The sequence below is a fragment of the Protopterus annectens genome, chromosome 1.part0, assembly GCF_019279795.1.
Source record: "Protopterus annectens isolate FY-2018-M chromosome 1.part0, PAN1.0, whole genome shotgun sequence".
Taxonomy (NCBI): domain Eukaryota; kingdom Metazoa; phylum Chordata; order Ceratodontiformes; family Protopteridae; genus Protopterus; species Protopterus annectens.
In genome coordinates, this window is record NC_056725.1 from 1,881,321,267 (window position 1) to 1,881,340,399 (window position 19,133).

General features: G+C 43.6%; 1 protein-coding gene across 4 annotated transcripts in view; it reads left to right on the top strand.

Annotated features, from left to right (window-relative positions):
• Positions 1 to 19,133, top strand: part of RANBP3L (RAN binding protein 3 like) — a 268,930-nt gene that overhangs the window by 212,797 nt on the left and 37,000 nt on the right. For all 4 annotated transcript variants that reach the window (XM_044069962.1, XM_044069963.1, XM_044069964.1 and 1 more), the window contains 2 exons: positions 535 to 655; positions 9,036 to 9,178. In XM_044069962.1, the coding sequence (XP_043925897.1) occupies positions 535 to 655; positions 9,036 to 9,178 (264 nt within the window). The remainder of the gene's footprint in view (positions 1 to 534; positions 656 to 9,035; positions 9,179 to 19,133) is intronic.

Here is a 19,133-nt window from a genome sequence, read left to right on the forward strand (position 1 = left end):
GTATACTGTTGAACTGAGGCAAGTGTATAATCTGCTGATGTCATACATCTTCACTCTGATCTCTCCTGCAGAATGAAATTGTGTGCATAAGTAATGTCTATGGGAGAAGTACATATGAAGTGAATGAGTGTTGTAAAATGATGTTACTTGTGCAGTATAATGCAGGTTATCAATGACATAAAACACGTAGTTTTGGAATAGTAAGAGGTATATGCTTATGAAAGGGATGATGACTGAGATTAAAGAGGAGGGAAGATGATCACTTGGAATACAGCAAAGTATTAGCCATGACATGCAGAGCAAGTAGCTTTACTTCAGCATCACTATTTATATATGCACAGTAAGAATGCATTATGCTTTCCTTATCTACCCTAAAGTAATAAAGCAGATGAATTCTAAAATGTTTCTAAATCCAAGCAGCCCTTGATTTCTGCCTTTGTTTTTCAGAACTTCCTACATGTAAATAAGATTTAGTTTTTATTTTAGAATTTTGGCAGTTTTTTTTAAACTTGTCTTTTCACCCTCTTTCATCAGATCAGCTGCAAACTTTTTGTACATGACAAACGTACGCAGTCCTGGACTGAAAGAGGAAGAGGGTATCTGCGTCTAAATGATACAGCAAGCAATGAAGATGGAACTCTTCAGTCAAGGTTAGGTAAGTTATAAAACCATCACAGTCTCTTCTGTTTTGTCATCATTATCAGCGTGACAGTCAGTTATTTTTTTTCGGGGATCGAGTTTTACTGCTTACGGAATAATGTTCGTTGGCACAACCTTGTATCATGTACTATCACCTGCCTTCCCGTATTTCTGTGTGAGACTCTATGCACGCTTTAGGCTTACCTGAAGAATGAACTTACTCTGTAAGTTATGCTTCTGGCACCCAGTAGGGAACACTATAGCTCACTTGAGCTAAGCTGCAAGGTTCAAAGGACAAAACCACCACCGTAACAGATACAAGCATGCAAATTCTGAAGGTAATGCTAGAAGTCTAAACCTCAAAATGCACTCTCTCGAGGCACTCCTAAAAATGGAGAACATCGATATCTGTGCAGAGACCTGGTTCAAGGCTCCAGAGAGCACCCCTGCAATACCAGGCTACAATTCTTACCAGACTTTTCGACCACAAAACCAAGACCGAAACACTAAAGTTGGAGGAGTGTCCATATTCACCAAGGATATTCACACCTCCAGGCTAGTTGCCCAACACAATGCATCTGAAATTCTCCAGGTGCAACTAACACTAGGTAAGACTGCAATCCAAATTGTAGCTTGCTACAGATCCCCCACCATACCCCAAGATTTTCACTACACCTTCCTAAACATACTGGAAAATATTAAGATACAACCAAACACCCTAATACTAGGTGATTTCAGCTACCCTGCCATTAATTGGGAAAACTACTTGGGTACCAACTCCTTTTCCCAACGGTTCTTGGAATTCATAAATTCCAATGCCCTGGATCAACTAATCCATTGTCCTACCAGGGGCTCCAATATCCTAGACCTGGTCATTACCAACATGGGAGATAGATGCTCCACACCAGTGGTCATCCCCTCATTGGTCAGGTCTGACCATAAGCAAATCACCCTTGACATCCACATCCCACCCCCACCCCCCAGTAAGGAAACCTCCTTAAAAAACTTCTCCAAAGCCAACTTCATGCTACTGAAGTTAGAAGTGATAAACTTCACAACACCCACGCAGACAGGATCTGGAAGTTCAACTGCAGAATCCCACACTAAGGCACTGTACGAGCACATCCACTCGTGCATGAATTGTGCCATCCCAAATAGAACCAAGATGCTCTTCTCCAAAAAAAGGAAGCCAATCTGGTGGTCCCCTGCTATAAACAAACTATACAACAGAATGAAGAAACTGTTGCAGAAAAGAGGAAAATCCCATAATGCAAAAAACTCCCTCACCAGCCTCAGTAAGAAGCTGAGATCCCTCATAAAATCCTGAAAAGCTAGTTACGAAAATAAAATTGCCAAAGATTCCAAAGACAACCACAAGGCATTCTATAGTTATGTCAATAATCTAAATGGCAATGCTCAGATCTGCTCTGAACTACAACAGAATGGCATTAAATATACTGATCCCAAGGATATTGCCAATATCCTGGCAGATCGATTTAGTGCCAACTTCACTCCCCTCTCACCCCCTAAAGGGCCCATCTCAATACCAAAAGATTGCCAAATTCCGATAATCACAGCCACACAGGTAGAAACAGCACTCTCCAAAGCTAAGAATACAGCATCCATGGGACCAGATGACATCCCAGGCTGTGTACTACATGAACTACAAAATGAACTGGCACCCCACTTAAGTGTCATGTTTAATCATAGCCTCACCTTGGGCTTCGTGCCCCCTGAGGGGCGCACAGCTACAGTTATCCTGCTCCGCAAGGGAGGATCCACCTTGGATCCTGGGAACTACCGTCCCATCAGTCTGACAAGCCTGATCTGCAAGGGCATGGAACGCATTATCATGGAACTTATAAACAAAGACATTGGCAACCTCCAGACACTGGACCCCACCCAGTTTGGGTTTGTGAAGGGCCGATCTTGTCTCCTGAATCTGACTGACTTCTTCAAATTGGTCTCCAGAGCTGTGGGCAAGGGTAAGGACGTCCACACAGCCTATCTGGACCTCGCCAAGGCCTTCAACACCATCCCCCACTCTGGAATCATAGGTAAACGTACTAAGCTGAGCATAAATCCCTACATCACTCGATGGGTTGCCAACTGGCTTACTAACAGAACCCAGACTGTAAAAGTAGCTGACTCCAAATCCAGCTCCAGACAAGTGACAAGTGGAGTACCTCAGGGTTCAGTCCTGAGACCACTCTTGTTTGGCATCTACTTCTTTGAAGTACAGGCCAACATTAAGGGACTCTGGCTAACAAAGTTTGCAGATGACTGCAAACTGGGAGCCATTATTGAATCCCCAAATGATGTGGATATTCTACAAAAGGGCCTTACCGAAACAGATGCCTGGTGCCAGAGCCATGGGCTCAGGCTTAATGCCAAGAAATGTATAGTCATCCCCTTTGAAAAAAACATGTACCCATGAACTACCACATAGGTGGCAGAACACTAAACATCGAAAGTGTGATGAGAGACTTAGGGAAACAAGTGGACAGTGGTCTCACTTTCAATAACCACATCACCGCAACAGTCAGGAAATCCTATGTGGCACACCTCATCACAAAGGGCTTTTCATCCAGAAAAAAGGAGATCATTGTCCCACTGTACTCATCCCTCATTAGACCCATTATAGAGTATAATGCCCCATTTGGTATGTACCTCACAAGACATCTGCAACAGCTGGAAAGGCCACAGAAATACCTCAATAAAAGAATCACAGGCCTAAAGCAGATGCCATATGCTGACAGTCTAAAAAAACTCCAGCTATACTCTGTGGCATATCGTCTACTCAGAGGCGATCTCTGCTTAACATACAAGGCCATGTCAAACCCTGAGCTGTTGGACATGCTCCACTTAAAGAAATCCCAATCCCTCAGAGCCACACGCTCCAGGGATCTAAACCTTATCACAATGAACAAAACATGCTGGAGGGATAGGTTCCTGACCCAGAGACTCCCTATACTCTGGAATAGACTGCCCATACATATCTAGCAGAGCACCTCATTGGCCCTCTTCAAAAGGAACCTTGATGATTGGATGGGAGATAGGAAATTCACCCTGGGGATCATGTCAGTCGCCCTGCTAGACAGGGGCCTAGAGAAGTAAATATTGTGGGAAAAAATTTCCAGGGAATTGTTATGGCTAGGCTTGCATAGGCCTTAGGGCCGATAGCCTAGTACCAACCTATGAACCTAAGAAGGAGACCACTGCCTTGCTAAAATAATTTTTCTAGGTACCAATGAAGTACCGTATGGCTTACTAAGAATCAAGGTGTTTTAGTGTAAGGATAAAGGCACTTGACTATTTAGAATGGGTTACATTGCTTGAACACATACACATTGTCTGCAGATGAAGAGCGTTGGGCCCTTCCATTCTGTCATCTGCCCCCTTGTATCCTATATGGTCACTGTCCTTGCATGCATACTGTCTCTATTTTGCAAGGATTCCCATACATCTGTGCTATGTAATATTTATCCCCTATGTTTACCATAGTCCAACTTCATTGGATATTTGTTTTCTGTATTCACTGCTGTTTTTCTAAATAAAGAGTTGTTCCTTCACCATTTCCCTTTCCTTGTCCTTCCCTGAGTTTTTGTCATGTACCTTGTCGCTTGCTTTTAAGAGGTTAGGACACTATATATCCTGTTTATGATTTTGATATATTTGAATATGTCTTTAGTTTCATATGTCATAATTTCTCTTTTGCTCACATAATTTTGGCTTACAACCAAAGCCATGTAGTTGGCCTTTTTTAAGATATTTCTGGTTTATTTCTGTTTTTTTGGAAGGATACAACAATCTGAAGTGTACTTAATATCTTAAGTACACCCTTACCAGCTGTCCCATCTTGCATCTACATCAGCCCTGCCAGTTATCTCCATATTGGAATATGTGTCAGCCTTACTAATTGTTCCCCATTGGAGTCCCCTTCCTTAAGTTTTGGTTTATTATATTACTACTTGTACATACCATCATCCTTTTATTTTTCCATCACAGCTGTGTCATATATTGGCATAATAATCTATCATTATGTTCCCAAATGACTTACTTGACCCTTCTTGTTAGGGTGCTGTGTGATCCAGCTCTTTCAACAGGTGGGCCTCCCTCTCTGAAAAGCTAATGTCCTTGTCACCACCACTTAATGAGTTCAGTGCCTCTTGAAGAGAGAAAGTCTGAAGGGAAGACATCATATACTCTTCTAGGGAAAGAATTTATTTTGTAATCTTAGGGAGAAGAATCCTAACTCTATTGGAGCATGTAGAGACATTGTACTCATCACCACATGAGATGTTGCCTCCAACCCCCTGCTGCCTAACATTTGGGAGCCTACCAGTAGCTCCAGGATCATCTAAAAGTTTACAACAGATAGTGTCTTGGCCATATGTAATAGCCCTCAATCACCTCCACCCGGCCTAGAAAGAATAGAAAATACTGGTCTCTCAAAACAGGACACCCCACTGACTCCTCAGCTGCTTGAACAACTAATTGTGGAAGTCTGGGTTACAGTCAGAGATTTATCTTTCTATGCAAACAACCAGTGTTCTTTGGCAGTAAAGAGGCCAATCTTCCCTCTTAGCCCTTCAAAAATCCCAAAATGGCACAGTTTCACAACAAAGTCTAGACTGAGTCCTGTGGCACCTGAATGGCTACTTGCTATTCTTTAGTCTGAGGCAGTTTAAATAACCTTCTGTCTCGTATTACAGGTAACTAACACGGCATGTTGCCTTGTGGTCTAGTACACTCTACTCGCCTTATTCACAGTACTTATGTGCAGAGTGGAACTGTAAGTCTTACTGAAATCATAGATGCCTGAATAGTGCTTCACACTGCATATTAATTATGTCCTCCTGTAATTCAGTAATGTTTGGCTCAGGTAGCAGAATGTTTGCACATGTTTTTGTTCTTTATCTTTTTCTTTGACCATTTTATGTTATTGTCAGTAAAGTGGAACAGCTATTTGTATAAAAATATGTATAAAACAATATGGTATCATATGCTGTCATGGGTTGGTACCCCACACATAACTGTTTTACACTTATTTTTTACTGGAATGGACTCTGGTCTTTCATTCACCCCAAAGAGGATAAAATAGGTATTGAAAACAGATGCATGATCATGTAGGTTCACAGGTATGTACTAGGTTAATGACCACGATGGCCTTTTTAAACATAGACATGCATCCCAAATCTCTAACAAGATCTTGTACCCTTGATAAGTGTAAGCAGGGGCTTGGGAGATGAAACATTTGCAAGCAGAAGCCTGGGAGATGAACCATTTATAAGCTGTCTGTGTCCATTAGAGATATAAGTGCCAGACCAGGGATGAATTTCCTGTTCCACATCCAATTGTCCAAGTTATACCTTATTTGAGTTAGGGAGGAACTCTTGCTTCATATGGACGGGGAGTGTATTCCACAGATGTGGTAGTCTCTAGGATATATACCTGTCTCTCCAGCTTATCCTATGTTTATCACAGGCAAGGTTTAAGTCTTTAGAATGAGTAATTCTAGTGATGTTTGTTTTTCAGATATGCAGGACATCCATTAGGGCGGGTTCCAGCAATGCTTTGTATGCCAAGCAGAGATCTCTCTCAACAGCTTGTAGGGAACAGAATACAGGGCTAGAGCTTTGAGGTGATCTACATAGGATATGTTACTTATGCCCTGTATTCTTTTAGTGAGAAATCTCTGTGGATCTTTCCAGTTGTTGGATGTGCCTGGTTAGATATATACCAAAGGTGTCATTGCACTCAATGATAGGTGTGATGAACTGAATGCTGAATACAGTGGAGCAATGACCTCCTTGGACCTTAATGTCATTCCTTTGTTTATAAGGTGCACAACGTAGAATGATTTCCTCACAACATTAGACACTTGGTGGTCAAAGTCTAGATTACTGCTTATCTGTGTCCCCAAGTCCCCAAGTACTGTGGTGACTGTTAGGGGTGTGTTATCAATGTGATAGTTGTTTGGGTGGATGACTTCCCAAAGGATACTGTTATGCATTTGTTGGCATTTAGTTTTAGTCCATGGCTCTGACACCAGTTATTTCTGTATCAGCCCTTCCTGGAGAACATTATTGCTGGTTGGGGATTCTGTAACTGCTCCTAATTTGCACTCTTCTGCAAATCTGGTCAGTCAGAAGCCCTTGACATTGGCCTTGACTTCAGAAATGTAAATACCAAAAAGGAGCGGCCCTAGAACCAATCTGTGTGGGACTCTGCTTGTGACTGGCCTGTTTTTAGAGGTTTTCTCCCCAAGTCTAACTTCCTGAGTCTTGTCTCTGAGTCAGCTGGCTATCCACCGGGTGACATAAGGGTTTATACCTAACCTCTTGAATTTGTCAACAATGCCTGAGTGGAGTATTGTTTCAAACAACTCAGCCAGATCAAGGTAGGCAGTGTGACCCATTATGCCCTCATCCTTTGCTTTGGTGACCTTCTCAAAGAAGTTCACCTGGTTGAGTAGGCATGACCTGCCTTTGATGAAACCAAATTGGGTTAGGTCCATTCTCTGGAGGATTCCTATGTCATTATTGATCATTTCCATGACTTTATGCATGAGACTGGTGAGATTTATGAGTGTGTAGTTTCCAGGGTCTGTAAATGGCCCACCTTTGTGCAGAGGGATGACTACTGCTGTTCTGTATTCATCAGGCATGAAACCTATTTGGAGGCTAATGTTAAATAGCAATTCCAGAGGGCCTAATAGGTCATGTTTCATGCTATTTAGAAGACATCCTGGAATATTATCTGGGCCTCACAATGCAGTATTCTTGGCCTTAGAGAGTGCATTCAGGACCTGTTCCCTAGTGATAGTAGGAGGAGTTATATTTCATAGTATTTCCCGAGGGGAGGTTGAGGGAGAGAGAGGTGTAGAGTTGGAGCTGAATTTGTCTGCCAGTAGGTTTTCTATACCTTCTGGCTCATTAAAGATGGCTCCATTAACAATGAGCTCTGCACACAATTGCAAATTTCCTTTGAGGTTGCAGACATAGCTAAAGAATTCCTTAGGGTTGTCCTTGGCTTGGGAGGCCAAATTTGCCTCAAATTTGGCTTTGGTAGACTTGACTTGTCCTCTGAGTTGTTTTAGTTTGATGAGAGTTATTTTATCCTGCTGGGTGCTACACATCATAATTTTTGCCATGATTTTCTTCCTTCTGTTATATAGCCTATTGATGTTGTGAGAGTCCATCAGGGCAGCTTGTTTTTTTGTGTTAGTTCTCTACTTATTCATGATGGGTACAGCTGCCTCTGTGCAACTATTAACATGCTTATTATATAGGGTTTCAGTGAATGGTTCTGCATAGGCAGAAGTGTGATCAGGGTTTATGGGGGCTTGAAATTTTATCAAGTTATCACTTAACAGTAGGAAGTTAGCCTTTAAGTAGTTCCTGAACATTCCAGGGTTAGCTGGGGTTCTGGGTTTTGTTTTACTTCTAAGGAGACCATTTTGTGGTCTGATCTTACCAGACAGGAGAGTACACCAGGGGATTGCAGTGCTCCTCCACATTAGTGAGGACTAGATCCAGTATGTTTGTAGCCCTGGTCACATATTAACAATCTGGTCCACAGAGTTTGTCTTTACAAGATCCATGAATCTCTGTGCCTGAGCGTTTGGGGTCACATATGATTCCCAGTTAATAGTGATATAATTAAAGTTTCCCATGAATGTGGTATTGGGTTGGATGGTGAGTGCTTCCAGTAACCTTAAATACGTGTTATCGTTTTCCTGGGTTAGAGAGGGTACCTATCGTTTGCAAGTAAGTGGTATGAGATTTTGCCTATAGTGATTTGAATGTGGAGAAATGCAAGTGTATCATCCTGTTTGACTAGCCTTGAGGTATATTTATTTTTTATATAAAGTGAGACATCTCCACCTTTAGTTCCTGTCTGTGTAGTAGCTGGTCTAAATGTGTGGAAGGCATTATACCCTTGTACTGTCAGGATTCTTTCCACAGCTTTAAACCATCTTTCAGTGACTGCACACACGTCTACATTCTCTAGGGAGAGGAGAGCTTGTAGGGAGTGAAGTTATTTGTTTAGACTCCTAACACTGAGCAGTAATACCTTTAGATTTTCTCAGTTTTAATTTGCTGTGCTGCAAGTATTTTCAGTTTGGCATATCCAGTACGGGGAAGGACAATGTTTTAACTAATATTCAAAAGCCTAGAGAGGTTTAAAATTTCAAAATAGGACTTTTTCTTTTTCTTTCCATTTCTTTGATATTATTTTTGATGGTCTTGAGTCTTCTGAAATAATGTTTTGTGTTGCTTTGTCTTGCATGCATGCATATTTACTGTCTGGTCTCTGTTACATTGCCACTTCAGTCACTGCTCTGAGAAGCTGAACTGGACCCGACCCATTTCTTTTTATTTTCATTTCAGTGATGAGGCAGCAAGGTAATCTGAGATTAATTCTCAACTCCAGACTTTGGGCTAACATGCAAATTGAAAGAGCAAATCGCAAAAGTCTCTGCTGCACTGCCACAGACCTAGAAGACAAATCAGTTCAAGTTTTTCTTATACAGGTAAGAAGTGTTAAAAAGGCAAGAAATCCTCTTCATGTGCATCTTTTTTGTTGAGTCAGCAACTCCTGCAAATCCCTGTCAGGAACACAGGAAAAGGTGTGTGTCTCTCTCTCTGTCCCAGTCCTTCCAGCTGTTGGCACAGTATTAATGTTTATGAAGTCTATGGGGTTTCTTTTGTACTCTGAAGGCCTTCACCATCTTCCCTCATTCCTGCCTACTACTGTATAGTGTGGATTTTTTAAGGTCATGGGACTCCATTCCTCTTGTATTGTTTATATAGCATTTTTGACTCAGGAGGCTGTGCAGACTGTGTATCCTCCTGTCTAGTATAATGCCAGTAACTCGGAAAGCTTTTTGTTTTTTTACATGCCTTATGTACTATTTACTCTGTCTTAAGGCTGTGTGGCTCTGTCCTACCTCCTGCCTAACATTAACATCAGTGACTCTGAAAGCTTCCTGCCTTATTGTTCTGCCCCCATATAACATTACTGCATCTAAATGCTCTGAGGTCACTGTTGTTCCTGCTCTCCCATTTGTACTTTCTGCATTATCCTTTTATGTTGTACTCAGACTGCAGAGGTCACAGGTTTGTCTATATATTTACCTTGATTAATGATGTAAGCATCTGTTCATTATTTGGCTGACTGGCTGCATCATGGCTTGTCACTTGGGCTGTCCTGTAAGTAGCAACATACCTTTAATTTCACAGCATATTATCTAGTCTTTGTCCATCTCATTTGAAAAAGATGTCCCATTCCATTTACATTTCATGCCCTAAGTTGCCTGAAGCATACCCTTTACTTTCCTTTCTGACTTCCAGGGAGTACAGAAAGTATTACATAATGAGAACGTCTCTGCAACACTTTATCTTTTATCCCTGTGTGGCATGTTGATATAGCTATCAATGTTCATCCTTATTCTCTTCTTCACATCATCTAAAGTTAATATTTCTATGTTGTATTTAAAGGTGGATAAGGAAGTAGGAGTGTGGATCAGTAACTGTGTGTGTGCAAACAGAGATGATGTGAGAAGGAAGTACCAGGAGATTGTTCTGTTTTTACTGTTTGTTTCAGAGTTTCTAATGCCTGTCCTGCAACACACATTACTACTACCAGTGTAACTGAATAAACCTTGCCTTTTATATGCCACTGTGAACCATAACACATTAGCTTACACAGCTGAAAGAAGCAAAAACTATTTAATATGATTTAATTGTTATAGGAATTTTAGTGGGTACTTAATTAAAAAAATAGAAAGCCATATCTAGTTTCTGTGAAATCCTGGTTAGTGTACTCAGAGTTTAAATCATTTTTTCAGTTAATGTATGCATAGTTCTTTTACATATGCCTGCCCAGTCCTAGAATGACACTATATGTAAACCCTCTTTTGCTGTATGCACAACTGTCAGCTCCTCTTACTTACCAAGGTTGGATTTGACATTGCCTTGATTTTTTTTTATTGTGGCCTACCAAAAAATTACTGTTTCTTTAATCTGAGTTTTCTAAGGTTTAAATAGTGAGCACTGAGTTTTTAAACCATTTTACACTGTGCCCATTGGTATTGTCCCTGAGATAAAGGACAGCTTAGTGATGCAGTGGTTAGAACTGCTACCACAACTCTTGGATGTTCTTCATGTTTCACTGTTGCAGTCATCACCTGTGGTTTATCCCTGCTGTGGTAGCCCTCCGCCGGCCCAAATACCATAGTCAATGTTTTTCAGCGTCAGCTGCTGTCGCTTCCTGCCTGACGTCAGGTCGTCAGTCCTATAAAGGAAGGCGGATGACGCCATTACATCAGTCTTTCTTGCCATGGAGCCCTTAGCAGAAGCAGTTCACAAGTGTGCCGGCTGGTTGCTACCAGAGTTTGAATTATAGCTGAAAACGTCCAAAGCTAAATACCCCATTGGAGATCCTTTTTTTCTTGCACTAACCAATGTCCAAAAAAGTTATCAATTGTTCGCCTGTGGAAAGCAAATACTACACCGAGACTTCCATTCATACTGCATCACTTGTTTAGGCACAGACCACAACTTCCCCCGTTGCTGGTTCTGTGCCCTCTTTAGCACGAGAACCATTCGTTGTAGAGGTCTTATTGTAGCCAGGTATTTTCGTCTTCCGTCTTCGCATTCCGAAATGGCATCCATCAACCAACAATCCGTAGACATTTCAAAAAAAGTAAGGATAAAGATAGAGACAGACCACACAAGGCTAAGCCTTCCGATGACTCTACCGCTAAGCAGGTCATCAGCTCTCCAGAATTCAGTGTGAGGCGCCTTCGAAGCCCCTGATGCCCAGTTCAATACCTTCTACTGAGACCATTTCAGAGTCTGGTATGCCGTGGAAATCTTCTTCATCTTCCGAACCTTTGGTTGTCTCTGCCTTGGTTGGGTCCAGAGCCGCAACGCAGGCACCCGCTTCCAAGGAGGTTTTTTAGCACTACTGAATCTACACAAAAACCGACATTTTCTCCTCCCACTACCATTTCTTAGACTAATGTATACTCTTAGGCCTAGAGGCAAGGCCACTCCTAGGAAAACTACCTCTAGCCACCATTTTACTCCTGCTCCACCACCCCAAGCTCAAATGCTTAAAATGGCAGAGGATCTTATCAGCCTTATCAGGGGTAGTCAGGCCACAACTTCTAAAAAGAAAAGAGACGTTTCTCCTGAAATACTGACAGAACAGGATTCTGAGAAGTCAGATTATTCAGATTTTGAAGAGGAACAACAAACTCTGGTTATGAGGATTCAGATGCAGAGGAATCCATTCCTTCTGCCTCCCCACCAGAAGATCTTTCCTTTGGGGAAACCCTTCACACCATCAGGGAACATTTCCACTGGGAATCCCAGGACTTCTCTCAGTCTAATAAAAGACTAAGAGAGTTTCTAGACCTGCCCCAGCACAGATCCTTGGCCATCCCTCCAATCTTAGAGGTGGTTAATGATGTCTTCCATGAATCCAGCTTAACTCCTGACACCCTCCCACCTGCTCCCAGAAAACCTGTCCGGTATTAAAGTACCGGATTCTCACAAGTACCTGTACAGAAATCCCGCTGCAGACCCGGAGGTCATTACACAGGAGCCAAAAGGAGCTAAGACTAGTTCTGCAAATAATCCTATTCCTTCTGATAAGGACTCCAGAGATCTGGACAGATGAGGTAAAAAAAAGTATACACCTCTGCAACCTTAGCTATCAGAGCACTCAACTTTCAGTTCCACATGTTAAAATGTCAACAACATACTTTGGAAATATTAAAACAAAAGATTTCAACCATTCCTGACTGTGCCAATTTGAAAGAGTCAGCAGATTTACTGCACTCTACTTGTCAAGTGGCTAAACACTCATTACACTGTGGATATGATGCCCTAGAAGCCTCAAGCAGGGCAGCAGTGTCATAGGTTCATAGGTAGATACTAGGCTATCTGCCCTAAGGCATTTATAAGCCTAGCCAGAGTGTATTTGGCTTCCACCTCCCTATTAGATTAGCCTACTCTGCCTCTGTAAAGTAGGTCACAGAAGGTACCCTTTTGAGATTAGTTTACTGTGCCTCTGTCTAGCAAGGACACTGGAGAGATCCCAGGGGTGAATTTGCGATTTCCCATCCACGTGTCCAAATTTTGCTTGTAGAGGGTCAGCGAGGGGCTATGTCTAACATGAATTGGGATTCTATTCCAGAGTGAGGGGAGCCTCTGGGAAATGAATCTGTCCCTCCAGCATGTCCTATTTATTTTTGTGCTGAGGTTTAGATCCCTGGAGCATGTAGCTCTAAGGGACTTGGATTTTTTGAGGTGGAGCATGTCCATTAATTCTGGGTTTGACATGGCTTTGTACGTCAGGCATAGATCACCTCTGAGTAGGCGGTAAGCAACTGAGTAGAGCTGGAGTTTCTTTAGTCGAGCTGCATAGGAAATCTGTTTGTAGCCCATGATCCTCTTGGTGAGGTACTTTTGGGGTCTCTCCAGTTGCTGCAGGTGTCTGGTATGGTACATCCCAAAAGGGGCATTGTATTCAATTATGGGCCTGATGAGTGACGAGCAGAGGGGCACAATGACCTCTCTTGATCTAGATGCGAACCCTTTCGTGATAAGGTGGGCTATATAGAAGGTCTTTCTAACCACTTTGGCAACGTGATTATCAAAGGAGAGATTACCATCTACGTTGGTCCCCAAATCTCTAATTATTTCTTCCGTACTTAATGGATTACCACCTGTGTGGTAATTTGTGGGCACCTTGTTTTTCCCAAAGGGGATGACCATGCACTTTTTAGCATTTAGCTTGAGGCCGTGGCTCTGGCACCAAGCATCCGTCTCTGTGAGACCCTTTTGGAGGATGCTTGTGTCAGCTATAGATTCGATTATGGCCCCCAGTTTGCAGTCATCTGCGAACTTTGTCAGCCATAATCCCCCCGTGTTAGCCTGAACCTCAGAGAAGTATATAACGAACAAGAGCGGTCCCAGAACTGAGCCCTGTGGGACGCCACTTGTAACTGGTTTGGATTCGGACATGGCACCTGCGATTCTGACCATGTGGGTTCTATCTCTGAGCCAGTTTGCAACCCATCTTGTGATATAGGGGTTGATATTTAAGCTGGTAAGCTTATTTATGATGCCCGAGTGGGGTATTGTGTCAAAGGCTTTTGCGAGGTCCAGGTAGGCTGTGTGGACTACCTTGCCCTCATCTATGGCTTTGGTAACTGTTTCAAAGAAATCAACTAGGTTTAAGAGGCAAGATCTGCCCTTAACAAAGCCGAATTGGGTAGGGTCCAGTGTCTGGAGGCTCCCAATGTCTTTGTTTATGAGTTCCATGATAATACGCTCCATAGCATTACAGACCAGACTAGTCAGGCTTATGGGGCGATAGTTTCCGGGGTCCGTTGTGGCACCACCTTTGTGGAGTGGGACCACTGTAGCTGTAAGGCTAAGTTTGAACAGTGACTTAATGTGAGGGTTCAGTTCTTCTTGGAGCTCATGTAAGACACAGCCTGGTACACCGTCCGGTCCCATAGATGCTGTGTTTTTTGCTTTGGAAGAGGGCAGCTTTTACCTGTGCATCTGTGATGTCAGGGAGGTTGCATTCAGTTGGGATAGGCATTTGCTTCTTTGGGGGTAGAGTTTGCACTGAATCTGTCTGCCAGGATGTTGGCTATATCTGTAGGTTCGGTATATTTTGTACCGTTATGCAACAATTCAGAGCATATCTGGGAGTTTCCACCCATGTTCCTGACATAACTAAAGAAGGCCTTGTGATTATCTGTAGTGTCTAGGGCAATTTTTCTTTCGAAACTGGCCTTTGATGATTTTATGAAGGATTGAAGTTTCTTGCTAATACTGATCAGAGATGCCTTCCCTTTTTGGGATTTTGCTCTGTCATGTAGTAGATTCCTCCTTCTGTTGTATAGCTTATTTATGGCTGGGGTCCACCAGACTGGTCTCCTGTTTTTGGAGGAGTGAGCCTTGGTTTTATTTGGGATAGCACGATCCATGCATTCCTGCAGGTGCTCATAGAATGCATTTGTAAAGGATTCTGCGGATTGGGCTGTATTATCCTCTGGCCCAGGGGCTTTGAAGGATTCCACCTCAGTCTTGAGAAGTGCAAAGTTGGCTTTTGAGTAATTCTTTACAGTGATTTCCTTGACTGGGGGTGGGGACGGGATATGGATGTCCACAGAACTTTGTTTATGGTCTGATCTTACCAATGAGGGGTTTACCTCTGGTGTGGAACATAAGAGTCCCCATGTTGGTGATGACCAGGTATAATATGTTGTTCCCTCTTGTGGGAGTGGTGACCAGTTGTTCCATTGCATTAGAGTTTATAAATTCAAGGAACCGTTGGGCGAGGGTGTTTGGGCTTGAGTAGTTTTCCCAGTCAATGTTAGGGTAGTTGAAGTCACCCAATAACATAGTGTTTGGAGAGACCTTCATATTCTCCAGTGTTCTCAGGAATGCCAAGTGGGGTTCCTGTAATAGGGAGGGTGTTCTGTAGCAGGCTACAAACTGAAAGGCAGTTTTGCCCGCTGTTAGTTGCACATGGATGATTTCCTATGCTTCGTGCAGTGCCACTAACCTGGAGGTGTAGGTATCTTTGATGAATAATAGATACTCCCCTTCCTTTTGTGCTTCAGTCCGAATTTTGGGGCCGAAACGCATGGTGTGAGTTATAACCTGGTAGTGCTGGGGTGCTCTCAGGAGCCTTGAACCAGGTTTCTGTTACTGCACAGACATCAATTTTCTCCATACTCAGGAGAAAAGGATCTGTCATTAGGAGACATGCATGGTTGAAGGAACAACCTCACCCTGATCATGTCAAATCTCAATTATTTGATGCACCCTTGAATATGGACCACTTGTTTGGAGTAAAAGCAGAAGAGGTGCTTAAAAAGATGGAAGACAAAGCAAAATCTAAACAAACAGTAAAAGATTTCCTTCAGGTACAACCTCCTAGGTCAGCAGGAATTTTCCCTCGAAACACTGGTCCTTTCCTGCACCTAGCAGACAGGGGCATGGCAAGCCCCGCAGGGACAGACCACCCAGACTCCTATCCCAGAGACAGCAGACAACCAAACAGTGGACCTCTTCCACTCCAAAGGCAGGGAGTTCTAATCCATCCCTCTATGGCAAAAACTCTCAATAACTCCGTCTCCCCCTCTGCCCTCTTTTCACTCACCAAAAACAAGGAGGAAGGAAGGGCCTCCCTCTGCAAAGAAAATTGGCTTTCTGTAACAAAGGACCAATGGGTCTTAAAGATCATTTTTCAGGAATACAAATTCTCCTTCAACGAACTCCCAATTCCAAGAGGGTACCCAGACATACATCCAAATCAGTGGGCAGAGGCATTAAAACAAGTCCAAACTCTTATATCCCAAGGGGCAGTAGAACCTGTCCCCTCGGATCAAACAGGCAAAGGCTTTTATTTCAGACTATTCCTTGTTCCCAGAAAAGAGGGCACTTGGCACCCCATCCTGGATTTATCCATTCTGAATACCTTCCTGGTGGTCCCCAAATTCAAAATGATAACTTTGCAGCAGCTGCTGCCTATGCTGACAAAAATGCCTGGTTAGTTACCCTATATCTAAAAGATGCCTACCTCCACATCCCCATAACAGAATCCTGCAGGAAATTCCTTCACTTCAGAGCAGGCTCACAACACTTTCAGTTCTCTGCGCTACCCTTTGGCTTATCTACTGCTCCCAGGCTATTCACCAAATGCTTAGCCTCGGCCATAGCCTTTTGCAGACAGAAAAATATTTAGATTTACCCTTATCTGGATGACTGCCTCATTCAGGCAGATTGCAAAGAAAAGCTCCTCAAGGACCTCCTCTTTTTCAAAACCCTCCTAACCTCCTTAGGGTACACCATCAACAAGAACAAATCAAGGCAAACGCCCTCCAGAAAGATTATTTTCTTCGGAGCACTGCTGGACACAGCATCCCAAACTGCCTTCCTATCCCTAGAAAAGCAGAGTTTCCTGCCTCTCTATTTTATCCAGCTGGCTTCCAGACGCCACTTCACTGTGAGGAAGTTCCTGCAAGCCTTGGGGTACATGGCATCTTGCATCCTTCTAATTCCTCTGGCCAGGCTTCACATGAGAAAACTTCAGTGGTACCTAAAGAATCTTTGGTGTCAGCACTCTCAGCCTCTAGAGACCTCCCTATGTCTGATCCCCTGTATAAGAGCTGAGTTTCTCTGGTGGGCAGGGGCCTGTGCCCAGAAAAAGGGTCTTTCCTTCACCCTCCGCCCAACCGGGCAGACCATTACCACAGACGCCTCAGACATTGCTTGGGGCACTCACCTAGAAGGCAGGTGCACTCAGGGTCTTTGGGATTCCCAGCACCTTCCCTTACATATCAACCAGAAGGAAATGATGGCAGTACAAAAGGCCCTGACATCCTTCAAACCCCATCTCAAGCCGGGGGTTCTCCTTATCAAAACAGACAACACCACAGTAATGTGGTACATCAACAAAAAGGGAGGGATCCAATCTTACCCTCTGTGCAGGCTAGCCATGAACCTCTGGCTGGCAGCTTCTTCCATGGGGCTACACCTGATAGCCCAGTACCTACCAGGGATCAACAACACCCTGGCAGACCACTTAAGCAGAAACTTGCTGGACCCCCACAAATGGCAGCTTCACAGAAAAATCTTTTTACAAATCACTCAGGCGTGGGGGACTCCAAAGGTGGATCTTTTTGCTTCGCATCTCAACCATCAGCTGAAAAAATTCTGTACCAGGGAGTATCACCCCTTAGCGTGGAAGGTGGATGCCTTGACCTTCCCCTGGAACACCTTCTTTGTGTACGCATTCCCTCCTCTGCCTCTTATTCACAAGGTACTGATCAAAATAAGGGAGGAGAGACTGAAGGCCATCCTCATTGCTCTAGATTGGCCCAGACAACATTGGTAACCCTTACTGCTCAGCCTGACCTTACAGCCTCCCAGGCAGCTTCATCTGATCTCAGACCTCTTAACTCAGGTGTGGGGGAAAATGCTGCACCCGGACTTGCAGACTCTCAAACTATTAGCATGGCTAATACTCTAAAGGCAAACAAGGGGGGCCCCTGTTAAACAGACATGTCCTAGACATTATCACAGAGGCCAGAAGGCCCAGCACCAGAAAACCTTACACAGGAAAATGGAAAAAATTCTGCTTCTGGAGCCAGTCCAGAGGGGGCAATACCTCACAACATTTCATCCCTCTTATCCTGGACTACCTAGCAGAGCTACTTAATAGTGGCCTCTCCTTTTCCTGTATTAAAATCCATGCCTCAGCCATTTCAGCTCATTTTGATACAGAACGGCCCCTGTTCTCCCATCCTTTGATTAAACAATTCCTCAGAGGGGCTTCTAATTTCAGACCTCCCAGTAGGCCACCCACTCCAGCCTGGGACCTGAATTATGTTTTGGAAAAACTAATTCTACCACCCTTCGAACCTGGTGCTTCAGAAAACTAAGATACCTCTCCTGGAAGACTGCTTTTCTCCTAGTTATCACCTTGGCCAGAAGGGTTTCAGAACTTCAGGCACTCATGGCCATTGATCCCTTCATCATCTTCCATGCAGACAGGGTCTTCCTGAGGACTAATCCCCTCCTTTATGCCCAAGGTGGTATCTAATGTAACTCTCAACCAGGCCATACATCTACCCACCTTCTTTCCTAACCCTCAAAACAAGGGGGAAAGAAGTCTGCACTCACTAGATGTGCACAGACAGCTCAGATACCATCTGGACCACACTAAACCCTTCAGGAAAACAAACCAACTACTTGTCAGCATTGCCCCAGGGACAGAGGGGAAGCCCATTTCCAAATGAATATCACACTGTATCCATTTCTGCTACAGATTGCATGGGAACCCCCCCCCCCAAGTCTGTTCAAACCCATTCCACTAGGGCAGCCTCCACTTTCACAGCATTCCTCAGAGGAGTTCCCACCAGGGACATCCTGGAAGCTGCCACTTGGACTTCTGTCCATACCTTTATCAAGCATTACCGCCTACCTCTATTTTCTAAGGCTAGGGCAGGGTTCGTCTCTGCAGGGCATGCTGACCCATTCCTAGGTCTCTTACTAATCCTACCACCCTTCTCCTCTGCTTTGGGAATCCTCCCTCAGGTGATGACTGCAACAGTGAAACATGAAGAACACAGTAGTGTTGTGTACACTTACCATAAATGTAGATGTGCGAGTGTGTTCACTGTTGCAGTCCTGGTTTCCCACCCTCCTTCCCCCATTATATCTTCTTTCTTTAGGGAGACATGAGTTTCTAACGGTGGCTTTTAGCCACTAGGACCACTTTACCATATTTACTTGGGCCTCTGACTGGTTAGGGCAAGAAAAACTTATGTAATGGCGTCGGCTGCCTTCTTTTATAGCACTGATGACCTGACGTCAGGCAGCAAGTGACAGCAGCTGACACAGAATAACATTGACTCTGGTATTTGGGCTGTCTGAGGGCTACTACAGCAG